Genomic DNA, 23,489 nt, shown 5'->3' with positions numbered 1-23,489 from the left:
ATCATGACATTTATCTGTAGCATTGGGGAAGTGAGCTTTTGACCATGGGTTGGGACTCTTTGTTCAGATTTTGAATTTCATGTATTGAAAGCTTTTGTGCGTGTTTGCTATCAGGTCCAGGCATGCGCAAATAGCGACAGAGATACGGTTATCGAGATGTCTCGGAGGCTTGGATTTCTGACCGGAATGGAATCAGAAATAATGCTAGAGGCTCATGTTCAGGCTGGCTTTGTTGTGGGATTGCCCTTTTCAAAGTCCGGTGGGTATGATTTTCGCCACACCAATATTACTCAAAGCATTTCAAACCTTGGGGCCACGATGCTCAGGCACAGGCTCACTCCACCACCTGATGAGGCCTACAGTCTTCATCGAAAACTTTCTGGTGCTTTTTTGGCTTGCATCAAGCTCAGAGCAGTTGTGCCATGTAGGGAATTGTTGCTTCAAGTATATGAGCAGTACCAATTTGGTGAAAGTGATGGGGAGGTTTTGTCAAGAGGCTTGGTTTCATGATCATGATGCCTTGTAATATTTTCTTATCACTTCATTTACTTATACGAGTAAGAAATCTGTGTACAAATTCATGAGGTGCTTAATTTGCTTAATTTGGCGAAAGGCAAGCTACATGAATCGTGTTTTCAGCAGCGGCTCTCCTTTGTCACACCTACTAGAAGAAAGCAGTGAAGGTCGACTTCATTGAGTTTCAACCGGAGCTGCTTTGGCAGCATGTTGATATTTTGTAAGCACCATTTTTCATATGAATTGGGCTCCATTCCACCTAAGCCCTAGAAAAGGAGTAGGCGATTTTTTATTCATTTTATTTTATTTTATTTATGCTATTATTAAAGTTGTATTGGGAAATATAAACTCTAAGGTTTAGATTTAAATTTGTATGAATTTGATAAAAAATTTGATATAAATTGTATTGAATTTTATGAAAATTTATAATTTTAAATTCACGTACTTCATAAATGTGTTTCATCTATGAAAAAAACTCAATAAATACCTATATATGAAATTATAAAGTTTATTATGACAAATATATTTTTTCTTTATCTAATAACAGAATGTTTTGGTAAGTTTTTGTCAGTGTAATTAACAATGTGGGTTTATAAGACAAAGTCTTTTGTTTTGCCTTTCACATAGATTATTATACTATTGTGAACATGTACAAAGAACATGTTCCTCAACTTTTGACAAAAAACTAAGTCATGAATGGATATTTTTGAAGCATAGTAGACCAAAAAAAAAAAGAGAAAATACAAATTGAAAATAGTTATGACTTATGATCATATCATGTGTGAACCGTCTGGTTTTAACTTTACTATTTTTAAGAAAATAATGAGTTGAGAAGATAATGGGAAGTTCTTTAAATTTTAAAATTTAAATTATTTTAATAAAATTATCTAAACACTCTTGACTTTTAATTCTTGTATTTAAAAATAACTTGTAGAATTAAGGAAGACTTAGGAAAGAAAAGGCAGCCTGAAAATAAATTATTTAGTGAATAAAAATATTTTATATTTAAATAATAAAACAATTTACAAAAAAAAAAATGTTTAATTAAATTTAGATAAAATTTAAATTATTTAAATAAACAGTAAACTTGACTTCTGATAAACAAATGTTTGATAAATTTAAAATTGTCATTAAAATAATAAACAGGGAAATTCACCATTAAGTTAAAACGAAAAATGACAGTTAAAAAGATGCAATTATGTATTGCTGTGCCACACCCTACAATCGCGGAATCAAAGCCTCAAGAACGAAACAGAAGCCACTCTCTCTCCTTGAAAGGCAGAAATTATTATTATTTTTTTAAAAAAAAAGAAAAAAAGAAAAATGGAATAAAGAGAGGACGGAGAAGAGAAAGACGCGTTGCAAGTAGGAAAAAGCCATGAGTGGCTGAGCCAGGGACGGAGCAGCCGGAAAATCAAACTAAAAAAAGGAAATGAAGCTGCCGACGGCTGTACTGGTGGCGGCGGCGGCGGCGGCGGCCTGGTGTTTGTGTAGCAGCAGTTCCATAGAACTGACGATCTTGAGATCGGAAGATGGCTTGAATGCGACAGTACCTGCTCCCAAACCTTCCATGGTTCCTCTCACTCTTATTCAAGCAGCTGCTTCAAAAGGAGCTGGTCTCTCTCTCTCCCTCTCTCAGTACACATAATGCATGAATTTGATGCACATATCTATTGTGCATTGCCTGTTTGGTTCGGTCACAAATAGCGCTTCAATGATGCTGCCTGTCTTGGATTTTCCGGCTACTCCTCAGTTTCATTAACTTATTGACTCTGTTATAAGCTTGTTTTTCCAGAAAAGCTTTGCATTTGTTATTTCATTGCATATCATTGTTAATGTTGATGATATTGCTAGTCTCAGATTTTGATTATACTTAAAAGTGATCATTAAAGAGCACGCGTATTTTATTCAATTGATGCTCTTTATGTAGACTTTCTCTTTCAGGCTTCGTTTCTTCGAGTGAGATCTTGTTTGTGGATAGCATTCTTTGGAATCTCTTTAATTCAATTATTATTCATGACTTAGACTTGATTTGCTTGTAGTTGCCTAGTTGGCTGAGATTTATTCAAGAATGATCATATTTGCATGTTATATTCATTCTTTTGTTTGTTATAAATCACAATCAAGTCAATGATCAATTTCACAAGTTAATATTTACTTAGTACTTCATCTCTAGTAGTTCTCGGACCTTATCTCGCGCACGCGCATATTTGTCAGTTAAATAACAAATGTTTAGATTCTTAGCAATATGCCAATATGTTACTTAAACTGCAAGAATTAATTCAATTCTCAATTTTATGTATTCCAATGCTACAGTTTGTTTGGATGGGACGTTGCCTGGTTACCATTTAGATCGTGGGAACGGATCAGGTGCCAATAGTTGGCTCATTCAATTGGAGGTCTGTGATACAACTTCAATCAAATGGGATTCTAGAGTATAAATAGATGCTAGTTTTATATTCTATAAACACTTGCCTTTTTGCCTCTGCTTGGATCTAGAAACAGAAAGGAGCATGCCTACTGAGGTCAAAATGGAGCCTTAAAATTTAATGTAGTCTGAATAATTGATTGATGAATGTTGCTGATGTTGCCAGACCTGTTACACTCAAAACAATTCTCTCCTCCTTTGTTCCAGTCTAAAGAATTGATTGCAGCATCATGGTGCTACATATCTTTCCCTCATATTGATTTTCATTCATTTTTTTTCCTGTGATCATCTGTATTTCAAGTGTTTTTTCAAGTTTCCCCAAAAATATATGGATATAAGATGTTGAACTTCTGAGGCCATGCCTGTTATATGCCGGGGAGGGGGGGGGGGGGGGAATGAAAATTTCCCATTTCTATTCACTTGCATTTATTCTTTGACCTACGAAAGTATGGAAATTCATTATAGGTATATGACTCTGATTGAGATTGATTCTCAGCCACTGATGCATTTGAATTTAGTCTCTCAATATTGATGCTGAATTGTAAATTCAACTCATTAAACAATTTTATTTACTTCAATTTGATGCTTCCTGCCATGCACTTGAGATAGCACAGGCAGGGGATGAGTCATATATCCCAATGGAAGGTTCTGAACATCTTCCCATGATGCATCTGTTTGGTGTTTGGCTATGATGTGCTTATTCTCTTTTTTCGAATAACAAAGAAATTTATTAGAAGAGATAAGAATGTACAACAAAAGAAAAAAAGTACGATAGAAAAGAAAAAATGGGAGCATAATAAATCCTCCCTTTACAACAATAACAAAAAATTACACCAGGGGATCAAAAAAATCTGAACACCAAATCAATGAAGCAGGGCCAACCAGTCCCGCTGCAGGCCTTCTGGGAAAACATGATGAAAACAGCCATTTGCCAACACCTGCAGTGATGCAAGATAGACTTCTCTTACTCCAAACCAAATTCTTACCTGTGGCCACCCCATTGAAAATGCTGGCATTTCTCTCCAACTGAACACTCCTAATAACATCCATAATAGTGCATCGCTGCATGGCCTTACTATCCTTCCCTTTTCCAAAACCTCTAAATGTGATAGAGAAAAAATCCTTCGAAGTGGAAGGACAAATCCAGTCTTCACCGTGTATACCAAAGAATTTATTCTAGACAACCCAAGTAAAGGGGCAATGAAGAAACAAGCATGAGCAAGCCTCCCTACTGCTCAAATAAAGGACAGAAACATTCGTGACAGGGCCTTACTAGGCCTTCTCTTCTAAAGCATATCATTAGTATTAATTCTATCTAGTGCTGCAGAGTAAATAAATGCTTTTACTTTTGAGGGAGCTTTAACTTTCCATTCAAAGAGTACAAACCAAAAGGATCCTCATCAGGGTTTTAAGTCAAATAAGAGAAAATATATTTACAAGAGAAATCCCTAGAAGGATCTAAACTCCAAACCTTTTATCATTCCCTAAATGAGCGTGAAAAGAATCAAGCAAGCTGGTTAAAAGAGCCAACTCATCAATCTCTCTATCATCGAAATTTCTCCTAAAATGGAAATTCCAAGAGAGACTATCCCATTGAAAAAGGGACTATCATGAAGAATAGAGACTCAATAAAGACAGGGAACAAGCAACAGCCAACAGCATCTCCCCAGTCCAAAGGTCCTCCCAGAAACGAATTTGCTCCCCATTACCCACCATGTACTGGATTTTAAAAAATAAATAATCATAAATCTAAGATATAAACTTCCAAGGACTTGCCTAAATAATATTAACCCCAACATTAGCATTCCACCTATTATGTGGTAGACCAAATTTACTGTGAATTACCTTATGACAGAGAATTAGATTCTAAAGGGAAGTGACATAACCATTACCCCACTAATTTTCTTGGACACCAACTTACCAAGACCTAGACTTCTCTCCCTTTTAGACCTACTCATAGTCTCCCAACCTACAAGGTGATCTCTTTTGACTCTCTACCCCACTGGACTGCAAGAAATCCCTCATTAATTTCTCAAGCTTGCACGCTACTCTCACAGGAATTCTGAAAAAGAGAGATAGTACAACGAAATGGATGATAGACACGCATGGATAAGAGTTATCTGACCCCCTAAGGTGAAGAACGCTCCTATCCACCCATCCAGTCTCCTAGCCACTCCCTCAAAAACAGGATCCCATAAGAAAAATCAGCATTAGGATTACCTTGTATGGGAACACCTATATAGATAATTGGTCACAACCCCCAAACCTAACAAAAGGGTCAACATTAATGCCAAGTCCCACCAGACCACTCTTGCAAAAGTTAATCTTCAAACCAGAAGATATCTCTAAAACCTGAAGGATAATTAGGAAATTAGAGAAGCAACCCATGTTATCTGTGTGAAATAGAATAGTATCATCTGCAAATTGGAGATGCAAAATGACACACTCATGATTTCCTACCTTAATCCCCTCAACGAGACCTTTTTCAACTCCTCTCTCAATCATCCTTCTCAAACCATAAACTACAATAGTAAGGAGAAAAGGGGAGAGGGGATCCCGCTATCTAAGACCCTTGTGTTGTGAATGAACTTAGAAGTGCACGGCGGAATTTAAACGCAACAATAATGAAGAACAAATATGGAACACACACACAATATATTTGAAATCAAGAACAACACAAAGATTTACGTGGTTTGGCAATGCCTACATCCACGGGAGCAATTAGCAAAGGTTTTCACTGTGAAAATGTCAAAGTACACAATACAATACAATTCACAATGATATTCTTCTCTTTTTCTTACAGAATATACCCAGAATGATATATTTATAAACACTTAAGAGGTTTCCCTCCAAACACCCAACCATATTAACGTTCACATTCAAATTTTGAAATCAACCTCACTGCCCCTGAGCCAAACAAAATGTAATTGTCTGAATTCTAGATCAAATAGTCGACTATTCCAACCAATCAGTCGACTGTTTGCTGCTGCTCCTTAGCACAAGTGACTTTCAACTATGTTTTCTTCCTTGTTTATGCACTCCATCAAGTATATGAGCCACAAAAACACAACAATCTCTACCTTGGTGAGTATACGCCCCTTAGGAGAACCTGAAAACATAGCTTGTTACTCCACCTTGACCTTGGAACATTAGGTTGGGATCGTCTCCCTTCTAGCACTTGAAGACATGAAATAAGTCCAAACAATGCTTGAACTTTTCAATAGTAACCGATTTTGTTAAAATGTCCGCTGCGTTTTTAGTTGTGTGAACCTTCTCCAATGCAAGTTCACCTGAAGTAATCAATTCCCAGACCCTGTGGAACCTTACATCAATATGCTTGGTTCTAGCATGGTACACTTGATTCTTCGCCAAGTAGATAGCGCTTTGATTGTCACAACTTAGCACAACCCCACTTTGTTGTATACCTAGCTATTTGACCAAACCGGTAAACCAAAAGGCTTCCTTTGCAGTTTTGGCAACTGCCACATATTCAGATTCAGTTGTAGACAATGCCACCAAGGATTGTACCATGGACCTCCAACATATAGGTCCTCCCACAAGGGTAAAGACATAACTCGTTGTAGACTTTCTGTCGTCCATATCCCTTACATAATCAGCATCAACAAACCCCACAACTAATGGACTATCCTGTTGCTTGCCGAACATGTTGCCATAACTACAAGTATCCCATAAGTATCTAAAAATCCATTTGACAACTTCCCAGTGCTGTCTATCCAGATTAGAAAGAAACTTACTCACCACACTCGCTGCATCTACTAATTCTGATCTTGTACACACTATGGCATACATTAAACTCCCCACGGCGCTAGTATAGGGGACCTTTGACATGTCCCAGATATCATCATCCGTAGTTGGGAATTCAACAATGGACAATTTAAAGTGACTCGCTAGATGTGTACATACCGATTTAGCATCAGCCATGCTAAACCTTTCCAACACCTTCTCCACATAACCGCCCTGAGATAACTACAACCTCCCTACAGTTCTATCCCGACGAATCTTCATTTCAAGTATTTTCTTGGTTGGACCAAAATCCTTCATGTCAAACTCTTTGTGCAACAGTTCCTTTAACTGATTTACCTCAGTTAAATCTTTTACAACTATTAACATGTCATCGACATACAACAATAAGAAAACAAGAGAGCCATCATCAAGCTTATTTACATACACGCAGCAATCATACTCACATCTTCTGTACCCAATCTTGATCATATAGGAATCAAATATTTTGTACCATTGCCTTGGAGACTGTTTCAGCTCATAAAGAGACTTCTTTAACTTGCAAACCAAGTATTCTTGCTCTGGTTCACTGAATCCCTCTGGTTGTATCATATAAATCTGTTCCTCCAAGTCACCATGGAGAAATGTCGTCTTCACATCCACTTGTTCCAAATGCAGATCATAATGAGCTACCAATCCTAACACTACCCTAATGGAAGTATGTCGGACCACAGGTAAAAAGATTTCATCATAATTTATTCCCTTTTTCTGTGAGTACCCCTTTGCCACTAAGTTTAGGGTCTCTTTCCCCCATGTAAGATTGGTAACTAGATTCTCATATGTGTGAGTTGCTGGGAAGGAATTTAGTAGCATCAACGCCTTATCATCCTCTTCAAATTTTACATCAACACGCATTATATCACTTCTGATTTGATTAAATGCGTTGATGTGTTGATTCAAGTTTGAACCATCTACCATATTAAGCCAATAAAGACGCTACTTAAGAAATAATTTGTTAGTAAGGGATTTGGACATGTACCCGCTTTCAAGCTTTTTCGAAACAACCGTAGGAGAATCTTCCTCCATGACGTAATAGAGTACTTCGTCGGCCAAACATAATCGTATTGTAGCAACAACCTTTGCCTCTAATTCTCTTCAATTAGCCTCATCCATACCTTCCAGTTGAACACTATACAAGGCCTTCACCATCCCTTGCTGCACAAGCAAATCTTTCACTTTCGTTTGCCACAAACCAAATTTTCCAATTCCATCAAATTTGACAACATAAAATTTTGTAGATGAAATGTCCGATGCCATAACAACAATGCTCTGATACCAATTTGTTGTGAATGAACTCAGAATTGCACAACAGATTTTAAACGCAGCAATAATGAAGAACAAATATGGAACACACACACAGTATATCTGAAAGCAAGAACAACAACACAAAGATTTACGTGGTTTGGCAATGCCTACATCCACAGGAGCAATCGGCAAAGGTTTTCACTATGAAAATGTCAAAGTACACAATACAATACAATTCACAATGATCTTCTTCTCTTTTCTTACAAAATATACTCAGAATGGTATATTTATAAACACTTCGAAGGTTTCCCTCCAAACACCCAACCATGTTAACGTTCACATTCAAATTTTGAAATCAGCCTCGCTGCCCTAAGCCAAATAGTCGACTGATTGGGCTAATCAGTCGACTGTTTCAAACATAATGTAATTGTTTGAATTCTGGATCAAACAGTCTACTGTTTGCTACTACTCCTCAGCACAAGTGACTTTCAACTATGTTTTCTTCCTTGTTTATGCATTCCATCAAGTATATGAGCCACAAAAACACAACACCCTAGATGCATGAAACCAAGACCTAGCCTCATCATTAACTAACACAGAGAAGGTCGTAGAAGATAAACACCCTCTAATCCATTTCCTCCACCTCAAACCGAAACCTTTTCTATCCATAACCTTGTCCAAGAAACTTCAATCCACCCTATCATTGGCTTTTTCAAAATCCAATTTCTACACTAGTCCCCTCTTTTTCTATGGACAGCGTCTTCAACCACTTCATTAGCTATCAAAGCAACATCAAGGATCTAAAATCTCTCGGATAACACCTTAGTGAAAATCATATAGACACTTTTGACTAAGCTAATTGATCTAAAATCTATGACTTTAACTACACAATCCTTTTTAGGCACTAGGGTAATAAAAGTAGAATTTATGTTCCTTCCTACTATCCCATTATCAAAAGATTCACGAAAAACTTTGAGAAGGTTTCCCTTCAAAATATCCCAACAATCTTGAAAGAAATCCATAGTAAAATCCATCTGGTCCAGGGGTCTTCTCTCTATGGATTTCAAAGATCAAAACTTTAAACTCTTCTTCTTCTTCAAAGGATCTCTCTAGCCAGATTGCTTTATCAGCTGGTATAGGACGTCAATCCAGCCCCTAGATCATAACTCTTCCCTTATCCTCCTCTGAAAAGAGATTCCTATAGAAATCACTAATCAAACCCACAATACAATCCAAATTCCTAATAACCTTTCAGACTCTCCTCTATCATCCTAAGGCTCTTTAATTAAATTCTGTCTTCTTTTGCCATTAGCCACCCTATGGAAGAGTCTAGAATTACAATCCCCCTCCAAACCCTACGCATCCTAGATTTCAGCTCATCTCCCGTAAAACAACCTGCTCAAACTCATTGAACAACTGGATATGTCTTCTAGCAACGTCCTCATAAATGAGACCATCCCCCAATAGTCTGTCAGTCGCCCTTAATTCCTCAAGAATATTATCTTTTCTAGATCTAACATAAAAAAAAAAAAGGTCTCAATATTCCAAGTATTTCTTGGAGTAGTAAACAAGAACTTATCAATCCTAGTAGCTACAGATCTAGAGCCATCAGCAAACCAAGTAAAATGAGCATTTAAAAGAGCAATATCTCTCAAGTCACAATTCCTATAAATAACCAAAACCACTCATGCTTGAAGCAATTCTAGAGCCTCCCAATTTTTCATTTTCAAAACTAATGACATTAAAATCGCCCCCCAAACACCAGCTAGGGGAACGCATGCCATGAACCACAGCTAACTCATCCCAAAATATATTTCTCAGTCAAGGATCATTAGGACCATAAACTAAGGTAAACCACCATTGACCCTTACCTATGACTTCTTGGTGAAAAGACCCAAAAAGAACCAATGAGAACATCCAATTTGCTTGCAAATCTGGTATCTCTAATAATAACTATGCCCCCCGAGGAACCAATAGACGCTAACCACACCCAGTCTTTAAATTTAGAATCCCAGATGCTCCTAATAAGAAAACCATCCACCATCTCCAATTTAGATTCTTGGATCATAACAATGTCAAGGGCAGCCTTGACTATAATATCTTTAATCTGACAATGTTTATCAAGACCACCCAAACCTCCAACTTTCCAGCTCAGAATCTTCATTCTACCATGCCAATATGATCCTATGTGTACAAGTACCTGGGGTAGTTTGCCTCTCATGTCTCTGTTTTTAAGAATGTAGTGACTCTGATTTTCTACCGAACTGGTTACTTGTGCATTTTTAATGTAGTAAATATGGTGCCATCAGAATTTACACTTTATGGTGTCTTTATGCAGGGAGGGGGATGGTGTAATACCATCAGAAATTGTGTTTACCGGAAAACAACACGTCGTGGTTCATCAATCTATATGGAGAAGCAGCTACCATTCACAGGAATACTAAGCAATAAATTCGAAGAAAATCCAGGTGTTTGCATAATCTGCATACTTGTGTACTCTATCATATAAATTCTCTGGTAAAATTTTTTAGGTTGTTTATCTCCATTGGTGCATCAGTATATAATATTTATATTCTGCTTGCAGATTTTTTCAACTGGAACAGGGTCAAGCTCCGTTACTGTGATGGCGCATCGTTCAGTGGGGACAATCAAAATGAGGCCAGTGGAATTTTGCCTACCGATAAATTTTTTTTTTAATTGTTGTTTATGGGGTACAAGGATTTAATAGATTTCCCAGTTATTGAAGAGTTTTTGTTAGGTTGAACTTTAAAGAGAGAGGACCTCATTTCTAAAATTATCAGCACTGAATAAGTGTTAGTTTATTTTTATATTAATATTATATTTGACATATTTAGGTTTTCAATTTAGAATACTGTTTTGACTTGCTTACGAATTTGGTGTTTAATATGAGTTATCATTTCCTACTGTTAAAAATTTCTTTACATAACATATCTAGTTTTCTTTAGCTTTCTAATATGGAGACTGACGAGTATAGTCATGAAACTTGTAGCCTTAACATTTCATCTTTTGCATGTATGTCCAACATTTGATCCTTTTTATTGTGCCTACTTACTAATTTTTCAGTGGTCATTATTATTTTGTTTCCTAGTATGCCAATGTTTCCAATTACCATAGGTGTACATCAAGGATCTGCTTTGAGTCCTTATTTTTTTGCTTTAGTGATGGACTAATTGACTAAGAGTATTCAAAAGGAGGTTCCATGGTGTATGTTGTTTGCAGATAATATTGTATTAATTGACGAAACTAAGGACGGAGTAGAGGCTGAGTTAGAATTATGGAGAGAATCTTTGGAATCTAAAGGCTTTAGGATAAGTAGAAATAAAACAGAATATATGAAATGTAATTTTAGTAATGATAGGAGGAATATTGGAGACAAAGTTAAACTTGATGATGAAGAAATAAATAGCACTTGTAGATTTCGATACCTTGGATCTATTATGCAAGCTGAAGGAGAAATTGAAGATGATGTAATGCATAGAGTTAAAGCAGGTTGGGTAAAATGGAGAAGTGCTTCAAGTGTGCTATGTGATCGTAGAATACCCTTAAAATTGAAAGGAAAGTTTTATAGGACAGCTATAAGACCAGTTATGCTATATGAATTGGAATCCTGGGCAATGAAGAAAATAATATCCAAAATGTAAAAGTTGCTGAGATGAGAATGTTTAGATGGATGAGTGGTATAACATTAAAAGATAAATTAAGGAATGAACATGTTCGTGGTAAGTTAGGTGTAACTCCTATAGAAGATAAGATAAGGGAGGGACGACTCAGATGGTATGGACACTTGTAACGTAGGCCTTATAGTGCACCTGTAAGGAAGAGTGACTTAGTTACTGTGGAGGGCAGTAGAAGGGGTAATGGCTAGACCTAAAATAACTTGGGAGGAGATAGTGAGTAAGGATTTAATATCCTTGAATCTATCAAAAGAAATGGTTCATGATCGCAAAAATTGGCAGAAAAGGATTCATATAGCTAACCCCACTTAGTGGGACTAAGGTTTGCTTTTGTTGTTGTTGTTGTTGTTGTTGTTGTTGTACGCCAATGTTAGTCCAATACAATTTATTAGAAGAACTTGCACTTCCGACATAGTGACAAATTAGATCTTTTTTTTCCAACTTCTAAATGCATAAATCCTAGTTTCTAAGTTTAAAAAAAAGAAAAATTATATTGACAGAATTTTATTGAACTTTTCTTCTGGCTAGGATAGTCTATTACTATCTTTTATTCTGGTTGAGTAAAGAAAGGAGGGAGTGGATTGAGAAATGGTTTTATGTTCAAATTTCTAAATCTTTAACATTACTTTCATTGCTGTATTTATATATGGTGATTTTTTTGTTATTTTAGGCTGCTGAACTTAGTTTTCGAGGACAAAAGATCTGGTTAGCTGGTATGGAGGAATTAATGTTAGAGGGCATGCAGACTGCTAACCAGGTTTCTTGATCTCGCACTATACAAATTCATTTAGGTCAGTTAATTTTGAGAGCTCCTGTTAACTAGTTAGTATTTCAGGCTCTTCTTTCTGGATGCTCTGCGGGGGGCCTAGCATCCATACTACACTGTGATGAGTTTCGCAATATGTTTCCGCGAACCACTAAAGTGAAATGCCTGAGTGATGCTGGATTATTCCTTGATGCGTAATACTGATCATACTTTATTGTTGGAAAAGAAGTCTATTGATGCATTTCTCTGGCTGAAATTTAATTCTTTCCTTTTCTTTTTTTTTTTCCTTTTTCATTTTGTAAATTAGAGTTGATGTATCTGGCGGGCGCGCTCTGAGGAATTTGTTTGAAGGTGTAATTAGCTTACAGGTAACTTTCATTAGTCTTTAAATTATATGGTTTTGATTATATTGATTTGCTGCAAATATTAACAATAATCACCTGCATCCATTCTAGTTCTGAAGTACGTATCTTAAGTATATGCTCATCCAGACCTGTGGAAGGTCTTTCAAGTTTCAACGGGCTTTAAATTTTTCAAAAGTCTTGTTCTGGAATTTCTTTTACCATCTTTTATGTGTTCTATGTGCTTGAAACCTGTAGGGTTACTACAATGGATCCTTTGTCAAGATTGATAGCCATGCTAACTTGTTACACAGTTCTTGCCATCTGGATAATGACTTATTTGTTTTAGTTAGTTGTAGGAATTGTTCATCAACTAGCCTCACCCTTTGAAGAACCATATGCACTGATCCATTTACCTAAAGATAGAAATCCCTTAGTTTTGATATTAAGGTTACCAATGATGAGTTCATGAAATTGGATGATGCAGATCTGCATTGATCAATTAGAAAATCTCATATTGCATATGAATATCTGAATCCCAAAATTTGAATATGGGCATCTATTGTTGGCATTCATATGACATGTACAAGTTCTTTAGTTTTGAGTTTCTTGAAATATTCAATAAATTTATCTTCTTGCAGAAGAGTTTGAACATCTGAATCCTTGTAGTTTGGTTAAATTATGAATCAATGTGGTAAAAACAGTTTCTTCAAGCTATTGTCAAACTGTCGGCTTGTAGATAAGGTTTTGCTTGCTTCCTATGTTTTGCTATTTTGATTTGAAAATATTTGAATGAAATTTTAGGAAGTGCAAAAGAATCTGCCAGCTTCTTGTACCAGCCACCTTGATTCAACTTCGGTAACCCAATTGTGCTCTTGATTTTTCGTTCTAGTAATTTAAGCACATTATTATTATGTGAAGAAATTTAAAATTTGCTCTCCCTCTCTCTCTCTCTCTCAGTGCTTTTTCCCTCAGAATTTGATTGCAAATGTCAAGACCCCACTTTTTATTCTGAATGCAGCATATGATGCATGGCAGGTAAGTTTTTTATCCATTGTGTCAAATTTTTATCCTACTTATGTAAATTGGGAAGAGTTGGCATTGTGATTTTATAGTCCCCAGTTCCTTTAAAAACTAAATAACACAAAATATGTTGGAGAGCATATTTGAAAATTGTTTCAAGAATTTTCATGATGAGAGATCACATTTTGGAAACAAATAAATGTCATTTATGGATTTTCTATATTGCAATCCACCAACTGAAAATGGAATTTATAAAAAAAAATTAAAAATAAAAGCTGAATGTTTCTGCATTTTATTGTGTTTATTTTCTGAAAAATAATATACAAGAACAACAATGTCAACCAAGGCTCAAGTCTCACTAGGAGGGGTCGGCCACATGAATCCTCTTCCTCCATTGCAATTTAGGGGCAATATCCTCCCAAGGTTGGATTTCTGTCAAATTCTGAGTCAATATCTTGGACTAATTTATTAGAGGCCTAACCTCCTCCTCTCCCGGCCCTGCACGTGCCCCCCCCCCCCCCCCTTTTTTACTGCACTAACAAGAATGAACTACTCCTTACTTTTAGCCAGCCAGCCTATACTGCAAGTGCCTAAACCATCTTAAATGCCCTTCTCTTACCTTATCTTCCAATTCATCTACATGAGCATTATCATTATCATTTCTGCAACTTTAAAAGGGTGTGTTTGGCAACATTGTCAAAATTTTTAAAAACAGAAACCAAAACTGGAAACTTGTTTGATTGGACTAAGTGAAGTGAAAAAGAGGATGGGGGTTCACTTCAGAGAGAGAGAGAGAGAGAGCAAGTGGAAGATGGAAAAGCTCTAGGATCTCTTGGACAGCGTTGTGATGATGGTGGTGAATCAGAATCTTTTCCCGCTCACGTCAAACTCAACCTAACCATGCAGAAAACGCAATCGAGAGTGACAATGATAACTCAGCAGCAGGGGAGCGGTGCAGCAGAGTAATATTGCTGGTGGCACAGATACAGCGGCATGAAGGTGGTGTGTGACCTCAACCTACTCTCAAGTTCATCATTGTCACCCTCTCCATCTGAGCCACTTGGAAAGAAGATATTAGACCTCAAGCTTTTGCCAGAAAAAATGGGGTTGCTGCCAGCCAATTTGAGATCACCGCCTGTAGTTGTTTCAGACGAGAAAGGAAAAAGACAAATGAGATGGGATCCCAAAGACGGATGAAAACCACATTTTGTGGTTTTCAAAATTGTGGCATGTTGCGGCAGAACATTTTTTTTAGAGATTGAAAATGAAGCCGAACAAGTTGCTTTCAAAATCACGTGACAGCCAACACAGAAAACTGGCAACAACATGGATCCCAAACAGTCTGTTAATTTTTGGATATGTTGCTTCTTAGTTGCCAACATTTTGATTCATATAGCATGGTCTTATAGCCATCACAACTTTCCTTTTAGTTTTAGCGGTATTATACAATGGCTCAACATGCTTGAAGCTCTTCTCATTTTACACTACATGCTTTAATTCTACACGTTACTTTTTCAATTTTTTCTTTTAGCTTGCGTAGTACATCAAAGATACTGAAACCTACTAAGTGCTATGAATTTCTTGACCATTAAGTTTAATGTTTTTCTCCAATATTCCTCCTAAAATGTCTAAAATTAGTAAATATTTCTAAAATGAATATGACTTCCCAAAATTAATTTTTGGAATGATACAGAACAACTTCTATGTTTTCTTGGCATTATTCCAACATGCTATACAGGTTCAATTAACCATACTATTCATTGTTGTCTCAGTCTCCTCATGGCTCTTTTCAAGCAGCCAATCTTCTGTAGAAATTATCTTGACTCAGCAAACTAATATTACCATATTTCTCAGTAAAGGCATCTTAGGAAAGAAAAAAGTTGAAAATTTTGGCCCCTTCTTCATTTCAGCTCTGCTTTATCATGTCTCTTTCTCACTTTATGATTGATCCACTAAATTTCCTGAATAATAGAGTTTTGTTATGAGTGGTGGATGTTGATTGTCATCAGCTCCAGTCTAGTTTGGCTCCATCATCAGCTGATCCTCATGGATATTGGAATGAATGCAAATCAAACCATGCACGTTGTAATGCAACACAGATCCAATTTCTCCAAGGTGATATTTTATGCTTATTATTATTACTATTATTGTGATGCTTTGGTTTCTATTTTTACTCATACTTGTAAAATGTAAACATAAATTTGTAAGGGTCTTTTTGTCCTGTGAAGCAGAGTTCAGGAGTCAAATGCTCACTGCTGTACAAGTTTTCTCACAATCTGAACAGAATGGTTTATTTATAAATTCATGTTTTGCTCATTGCCAAACGGAGAGACAAGACACATGGTTTTCTGATGATTCACCTCGTATTAAAAATGAGGTACACTCAAATTTAACATTCATGTAGTTTCGAAACAGACTCCATCAGAAATATAATATAGATTATTGACAAGTGATCCAATTTCCTTGATTTCTATATAAATGGATTTTATGGTTATTAAATAGTTGTCACACAATATTATCCAATGCTATCTGCAGTTTGAGGCAGAATGACCACTTGCAATGTGACATTTAATCCCATTATAAGACTAAATGCAATAGAAACTCAACAAACAATAAATACTGTGTTTATTATGTCATGCAATTGAGAGTAGATTTCTGTATAGGAGAAGATGAGAAAGTATTTGTCTTTCTTTTTTTATTTCCCATGCATGAATGGGGTTAGTGGATAATTGGAGACCACATGGCTGGATGCAGAGCAGCATATAAAGCAATTAGACATGATGCTTGTGGACAAATTTTTAATTATATTTCAGAAGGATGTAGGACATTTGAAAGATTGTAAATGTGGATGGTGCTTAGATTTGTGAGTTTGATGACTTTTGGTGGATTGGAAGGTACATGCAGTAAGGGTGTAGGGAAAAACTCAACATTGAAAGAAGGATTAACAGTAAGTCAGCGAATGCCTTTGGGATAGAAGAATTTATGAAAACTGTAGTTCAATTATGAAAAATGCTCCACAAGTTTGTACATATGAGGTCCAGGCGGGCAGTTCTCACCTTGTGTATTTTGCTTGCATCTTTTTTTCATGAAAAATTATAAATAGATTTTAGTTATTATAGTATGACCAAATGATGAACTTGCAGGGGATTGCAAAGTCTGTTGGAGACTGGTACTTCGATCGAGCACCTATTGAAGCCATCGACTGTCCATACCCCTGTGATAACACCTGCCATAACCTAGTCTTCAAGTGAGAATTGATCCGTTGGCCCCTCATGTGGCATCCTCTTGCTGTATCCTTTGAATTTTCATTTCAAGTTACTTAAAACACTCATTGACAAAGATAATAAGATCATTTACTTGTGCCTAGTGCACCTCATCATTAAAAGCATCTTGCCCCGATTTGTTCTTTGCCAATGCAGTTTATATGTGGATCCTTTTCACGCATGGTCTTCTTGTCTAAGGAAATGAAAAAAGGGGGAAAAAATCCAAGAATTACTGTTACTGTTTAGGAAGCCAAGGAGCTGTTTGTTATCAGTGTAAAAAATTTTTAAAACAAAAATTAGGTACAAAAACCAAGAACCTGGAATGAAAATTGAAAAGTAGGAACAAATATCCAGTTCAGTTGTGTTTTGATTTTTGTGGATTTAGACAAAATTCAATACAATTTTATACTATTTTGTCCAAGTTCATATTGATTTCAAACCCAAAGCTCAAGCTCACAAAAATATACATCAGGACAGATACGAGCTAAAGGGTCAGCCATGCGCTGATGTACAGAATGGGAGAGAGCTTTAAATTTGTCACGCTGTTTCAATGGAGAGGACAAAGGTTGAATGCTGAACCCCTCAAAAATCATTCCCAAAATGAACTCTTAACAGTCTTACAAGTTTACACCAAGCACGTCTCCTTACTGCCTATCATATCCATACATTTACAAGGGCAAGAAACGTAAATGCAGAAGAGGAACCTTTTTTTTTTTTCTTTTTCCCAAATTATATACGAAAAGAACAGAAAAAAAGTTCTCTTAATCTTCAAATGTAAATCAATCCTCCTCTAGGTGGTTTGGCGAGAAGTCGATGCAAGGGCCACTGCCTGCGCCCATACCTTCAGCCGTGCCTTGACATCTCGTGGATCGTCACCTGAAATTGAATTGAATACATCAAATCAATGCCATATTCCTAATTTGTGTGAATGCATATTTTTAATCAATTCTTAGAGTGGGCATGGTATTCATTCCAATCAATAAAGCTGTTCCATAATTGTTCACCATCCTTCTGAGTTTGATAAACAATATTTAAAATTAAAAAAGCTATTCGATCTAGTTCAACCTAGACTAGAATGGAGAATTGAAATAGGCAGGTAGACAGAAAGGTATGTAGGTAGGAGATAAAGAGGATGGCTAACCAGGGCTGGAGATCATGCGCCAAGAGAGGATTGGAGAATTGGCGCCACTGCTGGTGTTGGGGTAGTACTCCAGATGCTGCTGCTGGTGGATTGGGGAAGCAGAGGCAGAGACAGAAGTGGGACTAGGATATTGGTCGGTGGGAAACCGAGCAATGGGCTCGTGTTCCAACTCAAACCCAAGATCCTTGCAGGCCTTCACTTCCTCCAAGTCCATGCACAGACACCTCCTCCCTCCCTTAGGCCTGGTTATCACCACCAATCCCCCACCCCCTTCAGTACTCTCTTCCCCTGTCCCAGTAGTAGTAGTAGTAGTAGTAGTAGTAAAGCAGCTGCTGCCCTTGTTATCCTCCTCCTTGTTGCTCATCATGCACCCATTACTAATCATATTCCTACCACCACTGCCTATCTCCATTTTATCATCATCTTCATCCTCTTCCTCTTTCTCTTTCTCATCCAGCCGTCCATGCACGTTCTTCTCCTTATAACTAGCAGTTGTAAAAGTACTAGTAGCGCCACTGTTATTAATGATGAAATGAGCTCCTCCTACGCCCCATCCTTCACTCGTGATCCTCCTCCTCCTCCTCCTCCTCTTCCTAGCAGTTGCGTCCTGTTGTCCGAGAAGAACACCCAACTTCTGATGATCACCTTCGTTCTCGCTGCCATACTCCTTTTTGACCTGCTGCGAATTAATAACGTATCCTCCTCCTCCTCCGCTACCTTCTCTTCCCCTGGTTATTGGCCTTCGTCGTGGAGGCGTCGCCGGCAAGGAGCAAAAGCCCACTTGTAATTCATCGTCGGAGTCCCACAAAACTAGTCCCTCATTAATATTAATATCACCCTCTTTTTCATCAGAGCATTCCTCGTCATCAGCATCAAAGCTTTCGATGGACAGCATGGACATGCACATCCCCACAGTCTTATTGTCGTCGTCGTCTTCTTCGTCTTGGTCGTCTTGGCAGATCAAATCACCATTAGAATACATGGGATTATTTGTAGTACTGCTGTTACTGCAGATTGATAGCCTGGACATGTGGGGGTGATCAGGAAGGTGACGATGATCATTATCATACTCGTACAAACCTGCCAGCAACTGCTGCTGCTGATGATGATGCTGGTGATGATCGCGATGACGACAGTGATTAGCAATTGGTGGATCACTACTGCTGCAATACTCCTGATCATCGTCATCTTCCTGCATAAGTACTGACGAAGAGTAGAGAAGGGTAGTAGCTGTGGTTTCATGTTCAAACGCCATATGAGGCTGTGCGTCTAAATAGATGTCTCTAGTCTAATTACGACCTGCAAAACTAATAGAAGAAGAGCGAATTGAACACATACTAATTTAAGAGACAAAATTAATAGGCTATGCAGAAGAAGAAAGAAGGGAGGAGCGAATTGAACACATACTAATTTAAGAGACAAAATTAATAGGCTATGCAGAAGAAGAAAGAAGGGAGGAGGAGGAAGAATAGTGATATTGAGGGAATGAATTAATAGGGAGCTAGCTAGCTATCTGCTTTCCTCACTCTGTAATAATAAATGAGGGATGGATGACGAGTGCGTAGGTGGACTTATTGGGGCTTTGTGAATCATTCGTTTTTCATATGATGATAAGGCCAGTTTCTTTTTTAACGGAGAGACCTCGACCTCGATCACCTCGCCCCCACACGACGGGTCCCCTATTTAATTATATATACCAACCTTTATGTATATCGGTGGTACTGCCATCTGATTACTTTTTTGCCCCTTCGGCTCCGCCATGTTTATGGTTTCAAGTTAGAGACGGACAGGGACAGAGATCAGAAGGCGAACTTAAACTAGTGGATAATTTTTTTAAAAAAAAAAACTTGAGCTTGAGTACTCACATTTGAATCGAGATTGTTCATTAAAGCATCAATTGCATTTGAGTTGAATTTGATGGCAAAGTTATTTGATAAACTCATGAAAGGAATGTGTATAAAAAAAAATATAGAGTGCATTGGTGTGGTGTGGTTGATTCATGTCGGCATATCAATGGCCTTCATTCCTACTGATGATAATAACAACCTCTCCTGGTGAATGACTTTACACACCAAAGTAGAGGGTTAGTGTTTGATTTGTCAAACTAGTTTAGGAATGAGAAAAGAATTAAATGCGTGAGATTAAGTGAGTTATAAAGCAAAATCTTTTATTACCTCTGTTTTTCTTTGGGCTTTTAAATTTGTATAGTAGCTGATAAGTTTTTAACTGGGCTTAATTCAGTTCATTCGAGCCTATATACAAACAACCATAGAATGAGCAGCTGATCAAATATTTCAAAATAATTGCGTTGCAGAGTTGGACTTTGTTCAAGCTTGGATGTGTAGTTTATTAAGAAACTTGAGGATTAAGCACAAATTTGAACAAGTTCTTATGAACGGAGAGATCGAAGTGGATGTTCATGTTGAAGGACTTGGAGACAATGGAGGGTAAAGATTTTGATACTTTGCCGGGGTGGTGGTGGTGGGGAATGAAAGGCCAGGGATTTGAGCCTCAATTGGTATGTGTGGTTAGCTTATTAGCCTACAACAATAATTCAATCAATGGTGCATGGATGGATGGAGAGAGTGGACGCCCCTCTTGTCCCTTTCAATTGCTAAGCTAGCTAGCAGGTAGAGGTGGGGAAGGGGATGGAGGAGGAGGCCAAGTGATTTACACTGACCAATCTAATCCAAACGTGTTCATCCCACCACCAGGCCACCAACAAAAGGAGGAGGGTCATGCATACATAACATATCCCAGTTATAATTTCAATAAAACCCTCTAAAATTCGAGTCCTAACACTTTAATTAAGAAATTATAGTATCTTAAGCACTGAATTGCGAATTTAAAGGACTTGTTCAAGTTTCAGTTCCGAATTTTTTAAAAAAACAAAACAAAAAAAAGAGATGAATGGGGGTGCATTGATTGAAAGAACAAATTAAAGTAATTAAATAAGAACCTAAACCCGCGGACTTGACCGCGCCAAGGACGTGCTCCTCGCTTTCTATTATAATATTTTGTCAAATAAAAATAAAAAAGTTATCAAAGGGAAAATTATTTTTAAAAAAATATATAGGGAAGCACAGACCACGGAAGTTGAAAGTAGAGGGCAGAGGTGATGAGGTGGGGGATGGAGGGTGGTGCAGAGTGCAGAGTGCAGAGGACGAAATATAGAGAAGGTGATTCATCGTGGCGACAAGTGTCCTCGTCTTTTACGCGGTCGCAATGGTTCATGATCCTTCCCGAGAGAGAGAGAGAGAGAGAGAGAGAGAGAAATTTTTTAGTAAAATGTTATGTTCAACATCATCACTTGACTTTCGGGTATGTTATTAAGTAATCAATTCTTTATTAATGATATGAGTTTACACCACCACGTGGATTGATGCAAGATTAAAATTTGCTTTTGTCTTCAAATATCTCTTTTTTATTAAAAAAAGAAAAAGAAAAGATTGGTTAAAATATTATTAATACTATAAAAATATCATTAGTGCTTTTCATTTACTCATTTATTTAACATTTTTATTTTTTTAGTTAGAAAGTAATAGTAAAAGGATATAATACTAATGATATTTCTCCCCTATAAATATTAAAAAAATTATCTTTTGTTTTTCACTTAATATTTTAAAAATAAGAAATAAATTATTATTGGATACAATTTTATAAAATGTAGAATGCTATATGTCTCTTTAATGCAAAAAGTCACTTAAATTTTGTCTGGGTTCATAAATTTAATTAAATTTCTACTTTATGAGTAAATGCATTTAATTGATAGTTATATTCTGAGTAAGCTTAATTTATCATCACTCATGATTTAATTATTTTTAATAAAATAATACAAAATTATTTATTATTTTTTTCTTCACAAATATATTTATTAAATATAAAAGTAAAATAAAAATTATAGAAAAACCTGATAATTTAAGAATGAACTATATTTATGTCACTTTTTAAATATAAAATGAGAAAATAGCAGATATATTTACGACAAAACATATCTCCCTCAAAATTTGACAAAAAGATCACAATTTTCCGTAAGATTTCAAAAATTTTCAAGATCTCCTCTGAACTTTTAAGAATTTTACAAATCTCACCTAAAATTTGTCAAAAAAAAAAAAACACAATTCTTTTCTTATATTTTATAAAAAATAATAGTTTTTTGGGAGAGTAGATGTGTAATCGGTTTATTACGGTTCATTTATAAGTCAAATCGAACACCAAACCGAACCTTGCAGCTTTTAGTCTTCTCAAATCGAAATCGAAACTGAACCAAATATATCATCCCTTAGAGAACTAAACATTCGGCGATTTGTTTATGATTTTTTTTTATTTTTAATGGATTTTTTAAATATTTAGCAATTACTTTTTACAAGGGTTGTTGAGAATCTATTGACCATTTTGATTTTTAAATGTTAAATATACCAATCATATATTAACATAATCATTTAATAATTATATTTAATTTTTATATTTAATTCAAATTTAAATCGGTTTCTAAGGAGTTTTGGTCAATATTAGTTTAGTATAATACAGGTTTTCAATTAACTTTAACCATGAGTGTGTCAGTCAGTCAGACTCTCACTCAAAATAGGATATAAAGTAAAGTAAGAAAATGAGGAGGCCACCGGCGGACACTTACCCCTTTGACCCCAAAGGACGGTGGGTAGGGCCACGTTGCTCCTTCTGAGGCGCACACGTGTTCAAGCTCCCCGTCCTTTTCTTTAAGATTAATTTAAGCTAGCACCTCTCCCAAGTTGGATGCTTATATTTGCAGCAGCATCCGCTGTCAACTCATCAGACTGCCACCACAAATACCATGACGCTTTTGTCACTTCTTATCTTTACCAAAAAAAATTATAATTAAAAGTAAAAATTCAATCAAATCACTAAATAAAATCACATAATTTTTTAAAGTTATAAAACTGTTTTTGATGCCATGAGAATATCCATATTCTTGAAAAATATAAGAAACCCTATAAGGATAGTGATTCAGATATTAACTTCAATCTTGACAGCAAAGAAATTAATTTTTACTTCATCAAAATTAAGAGCAAACAAGAGGTGAGCCAACTATGAATGAAAAAAACCTTTTTGATGTGATAACTTAAAATATATAGGTTTAAAGTACAAAAAGTCAAAAATAAAGGTGAAATGGTGGACAAATACTGAAATTAACATATTAAGTCATATTAAGACACAAACATTGACTGAATGTAAAGAAAATGAATTGTTGAGAAAGAATTCTTAGGGTTAAGAAAAGAGGTCTGAAGATT

The 23,489-nt window shown here is 36.4% G+C and overlaps 3 protein-coding genes across 5 annotated transcripts in view; 2 read left to right on the top strand and 1 right to left on the bottom strand.

Moving 5' to 3' along the window:
• The window catches only part of LOC131155203 (protein ABC transporter 1, mitochondrial), an 85,842-nt gene extending 84,904 nt beyond the window's left edge, over positions 1 to 938 (top strand). Inside the window, exon 8 of the mRNA XM_058108166.1 lies at positions 115 to 938. Coding sequence (XP_057964149.1) covers positions 115 to 510 — 396 coding nt within the window. The 3' untranslated portion in view covers positions 511 to 938. The remainder of the gene's footprint in view (positions 1 to 114) is intronic.
• An 806-nt stretch (positions 939 to 1,744) lies between these two features.
• On the top strand, positions 1,745 to 17,200 carry LOC131155712 (pectin acetylesterase 6-like). 2 transcript variants are annotated; one of them, XM_058109057.1, is made up of 12 exons: positions 1,745 to 2,132; positions 2,833 to 2,915; positions 10,329 to 10,458; positions 10,575 to 10,648; positions 12,356 to 12,442; positions 12,521 to 12,645; positions 12,759 to 12,819; positions 13,597 to 13,650; positions 13,753 to 13,830; positions 15,825 to 15,930; positions 16,047 to 16,192; positions 16,959 to 17,200. In XM_058109057.1, the coding sequence occupies exons 1-12, from the start codon at positions 1,949 to 1,951 to the stop codon at positions 17,064 to 17,066; spliced, it is 1,236 nt and encodes a 411-aa protein (XP_057965040.1). In that variant the 5' UTR covers positions 1,745 to 1,948; the 3' UTR covers positions 17,067 to 17,200. The 2 variants fall into 2 exon arrangements, with proteins under 2 accessions (XP_057965040.1, XP_057965041.1); XM_058109058.1 differs by lacking the exons at positions 15,825 to 15,930; positions 16,047 to 16,192; positions 16,959 to 17,200 and adding an exon at positions 14,722 to 15,300 and having other exon boundaries at positions 1,784 to 2,132.
• A 444-nt stretch (positions 17,201 to 17,644) lies between these two features.
• On the bottom strand, positions 17,645 to 19,885 carry LOC131156361 (uncharacterized). Of its 2 annotated transcripts, none has more exons than XM_058109986.1 (3): positions 19,627 to 19,885; positions 18,220 to 19,526; positions 17,645 to 17,954 (listed from the first exon to the last, which is right to left on the bottom strand). In XM_058109986.1, the coding sequence occupies exons 2-3, from the start codon at positions 19,472 to 19,474 to the stop codon at positions 17,869 to 17,871; spliced, it is 1,341 nt and encodes a 446-aa protein (XP_057965969.1). In that variant the 5' UTR covers positions 19,475 to 19,526; positions 19,627 to 19,885; the 3' UTR covers positions 17,645 to 17,868. The 2 variants fall into 2 exon arrangements, with proteins under 2 accessions (XP_057965969.1, XP_057965970.1); XM_058109987.1 differs by lacking the exon at positions 19,627 to 19,885 and adding an exon at positions 19,558 to 19,606.
• Positions 19,886 to 23,489: the final 3,604 nt, after the last annotated feature.

Source organism: Malania oleifera, chromosome 5 (assembly GCF_029873635.1).
Source record: "Malania oleifera isolate guangnan ecotype guangnan chromosome 5, ASM2987363v1, whole genome shotgun sequence".
Classification (NCBI taxonomy): Eukaryota; Viridiplantae; Streptophyta; class Magnoliopsida; order Santalales; family Ximeniaceae; genus Malania; species Malania oleifera.
This window is presented reverse-complemented; position numbering and strand designations above follow the sequence as displayed.

Coding starts and splice junctions, on each gene's coding strand:
- LOC131156361 (XM_058109986.1), bottom strand. CDS start 19,474: ATGGCGTTTGAACATGAAACCACAGCTACTACCCTTCTCTACTCTTCG. Junction 17,955..18,219: donor GCGCATGATCTCCAGCCCTG/GTTAGCCATCCT, acceptor ATTCAATTTCAG/GTGACGATCCACGAGATGTC.
- LOC131155712 (XM_058109057.1), top strand. CDS start 1,949: ATGAAGCTGCCGACGGCTGTACTGGTGGCGGCGGCGGCGGCGGCGGCC. Junction 13,651..13,752: donor GCCACCTTGATTCAACTTCG/GTAACCCAATTG, acceptor TCTCTCTCTCAG/TGCTTTTTCCCTCAGAATTT. Junction 13,831..15,824: donor CAGCATATGATGCATGGCAG/GTAAGTTTTTTA, acceptor GATTGTCATCAG/CTCCAGTCTAGTTTGGCTCC.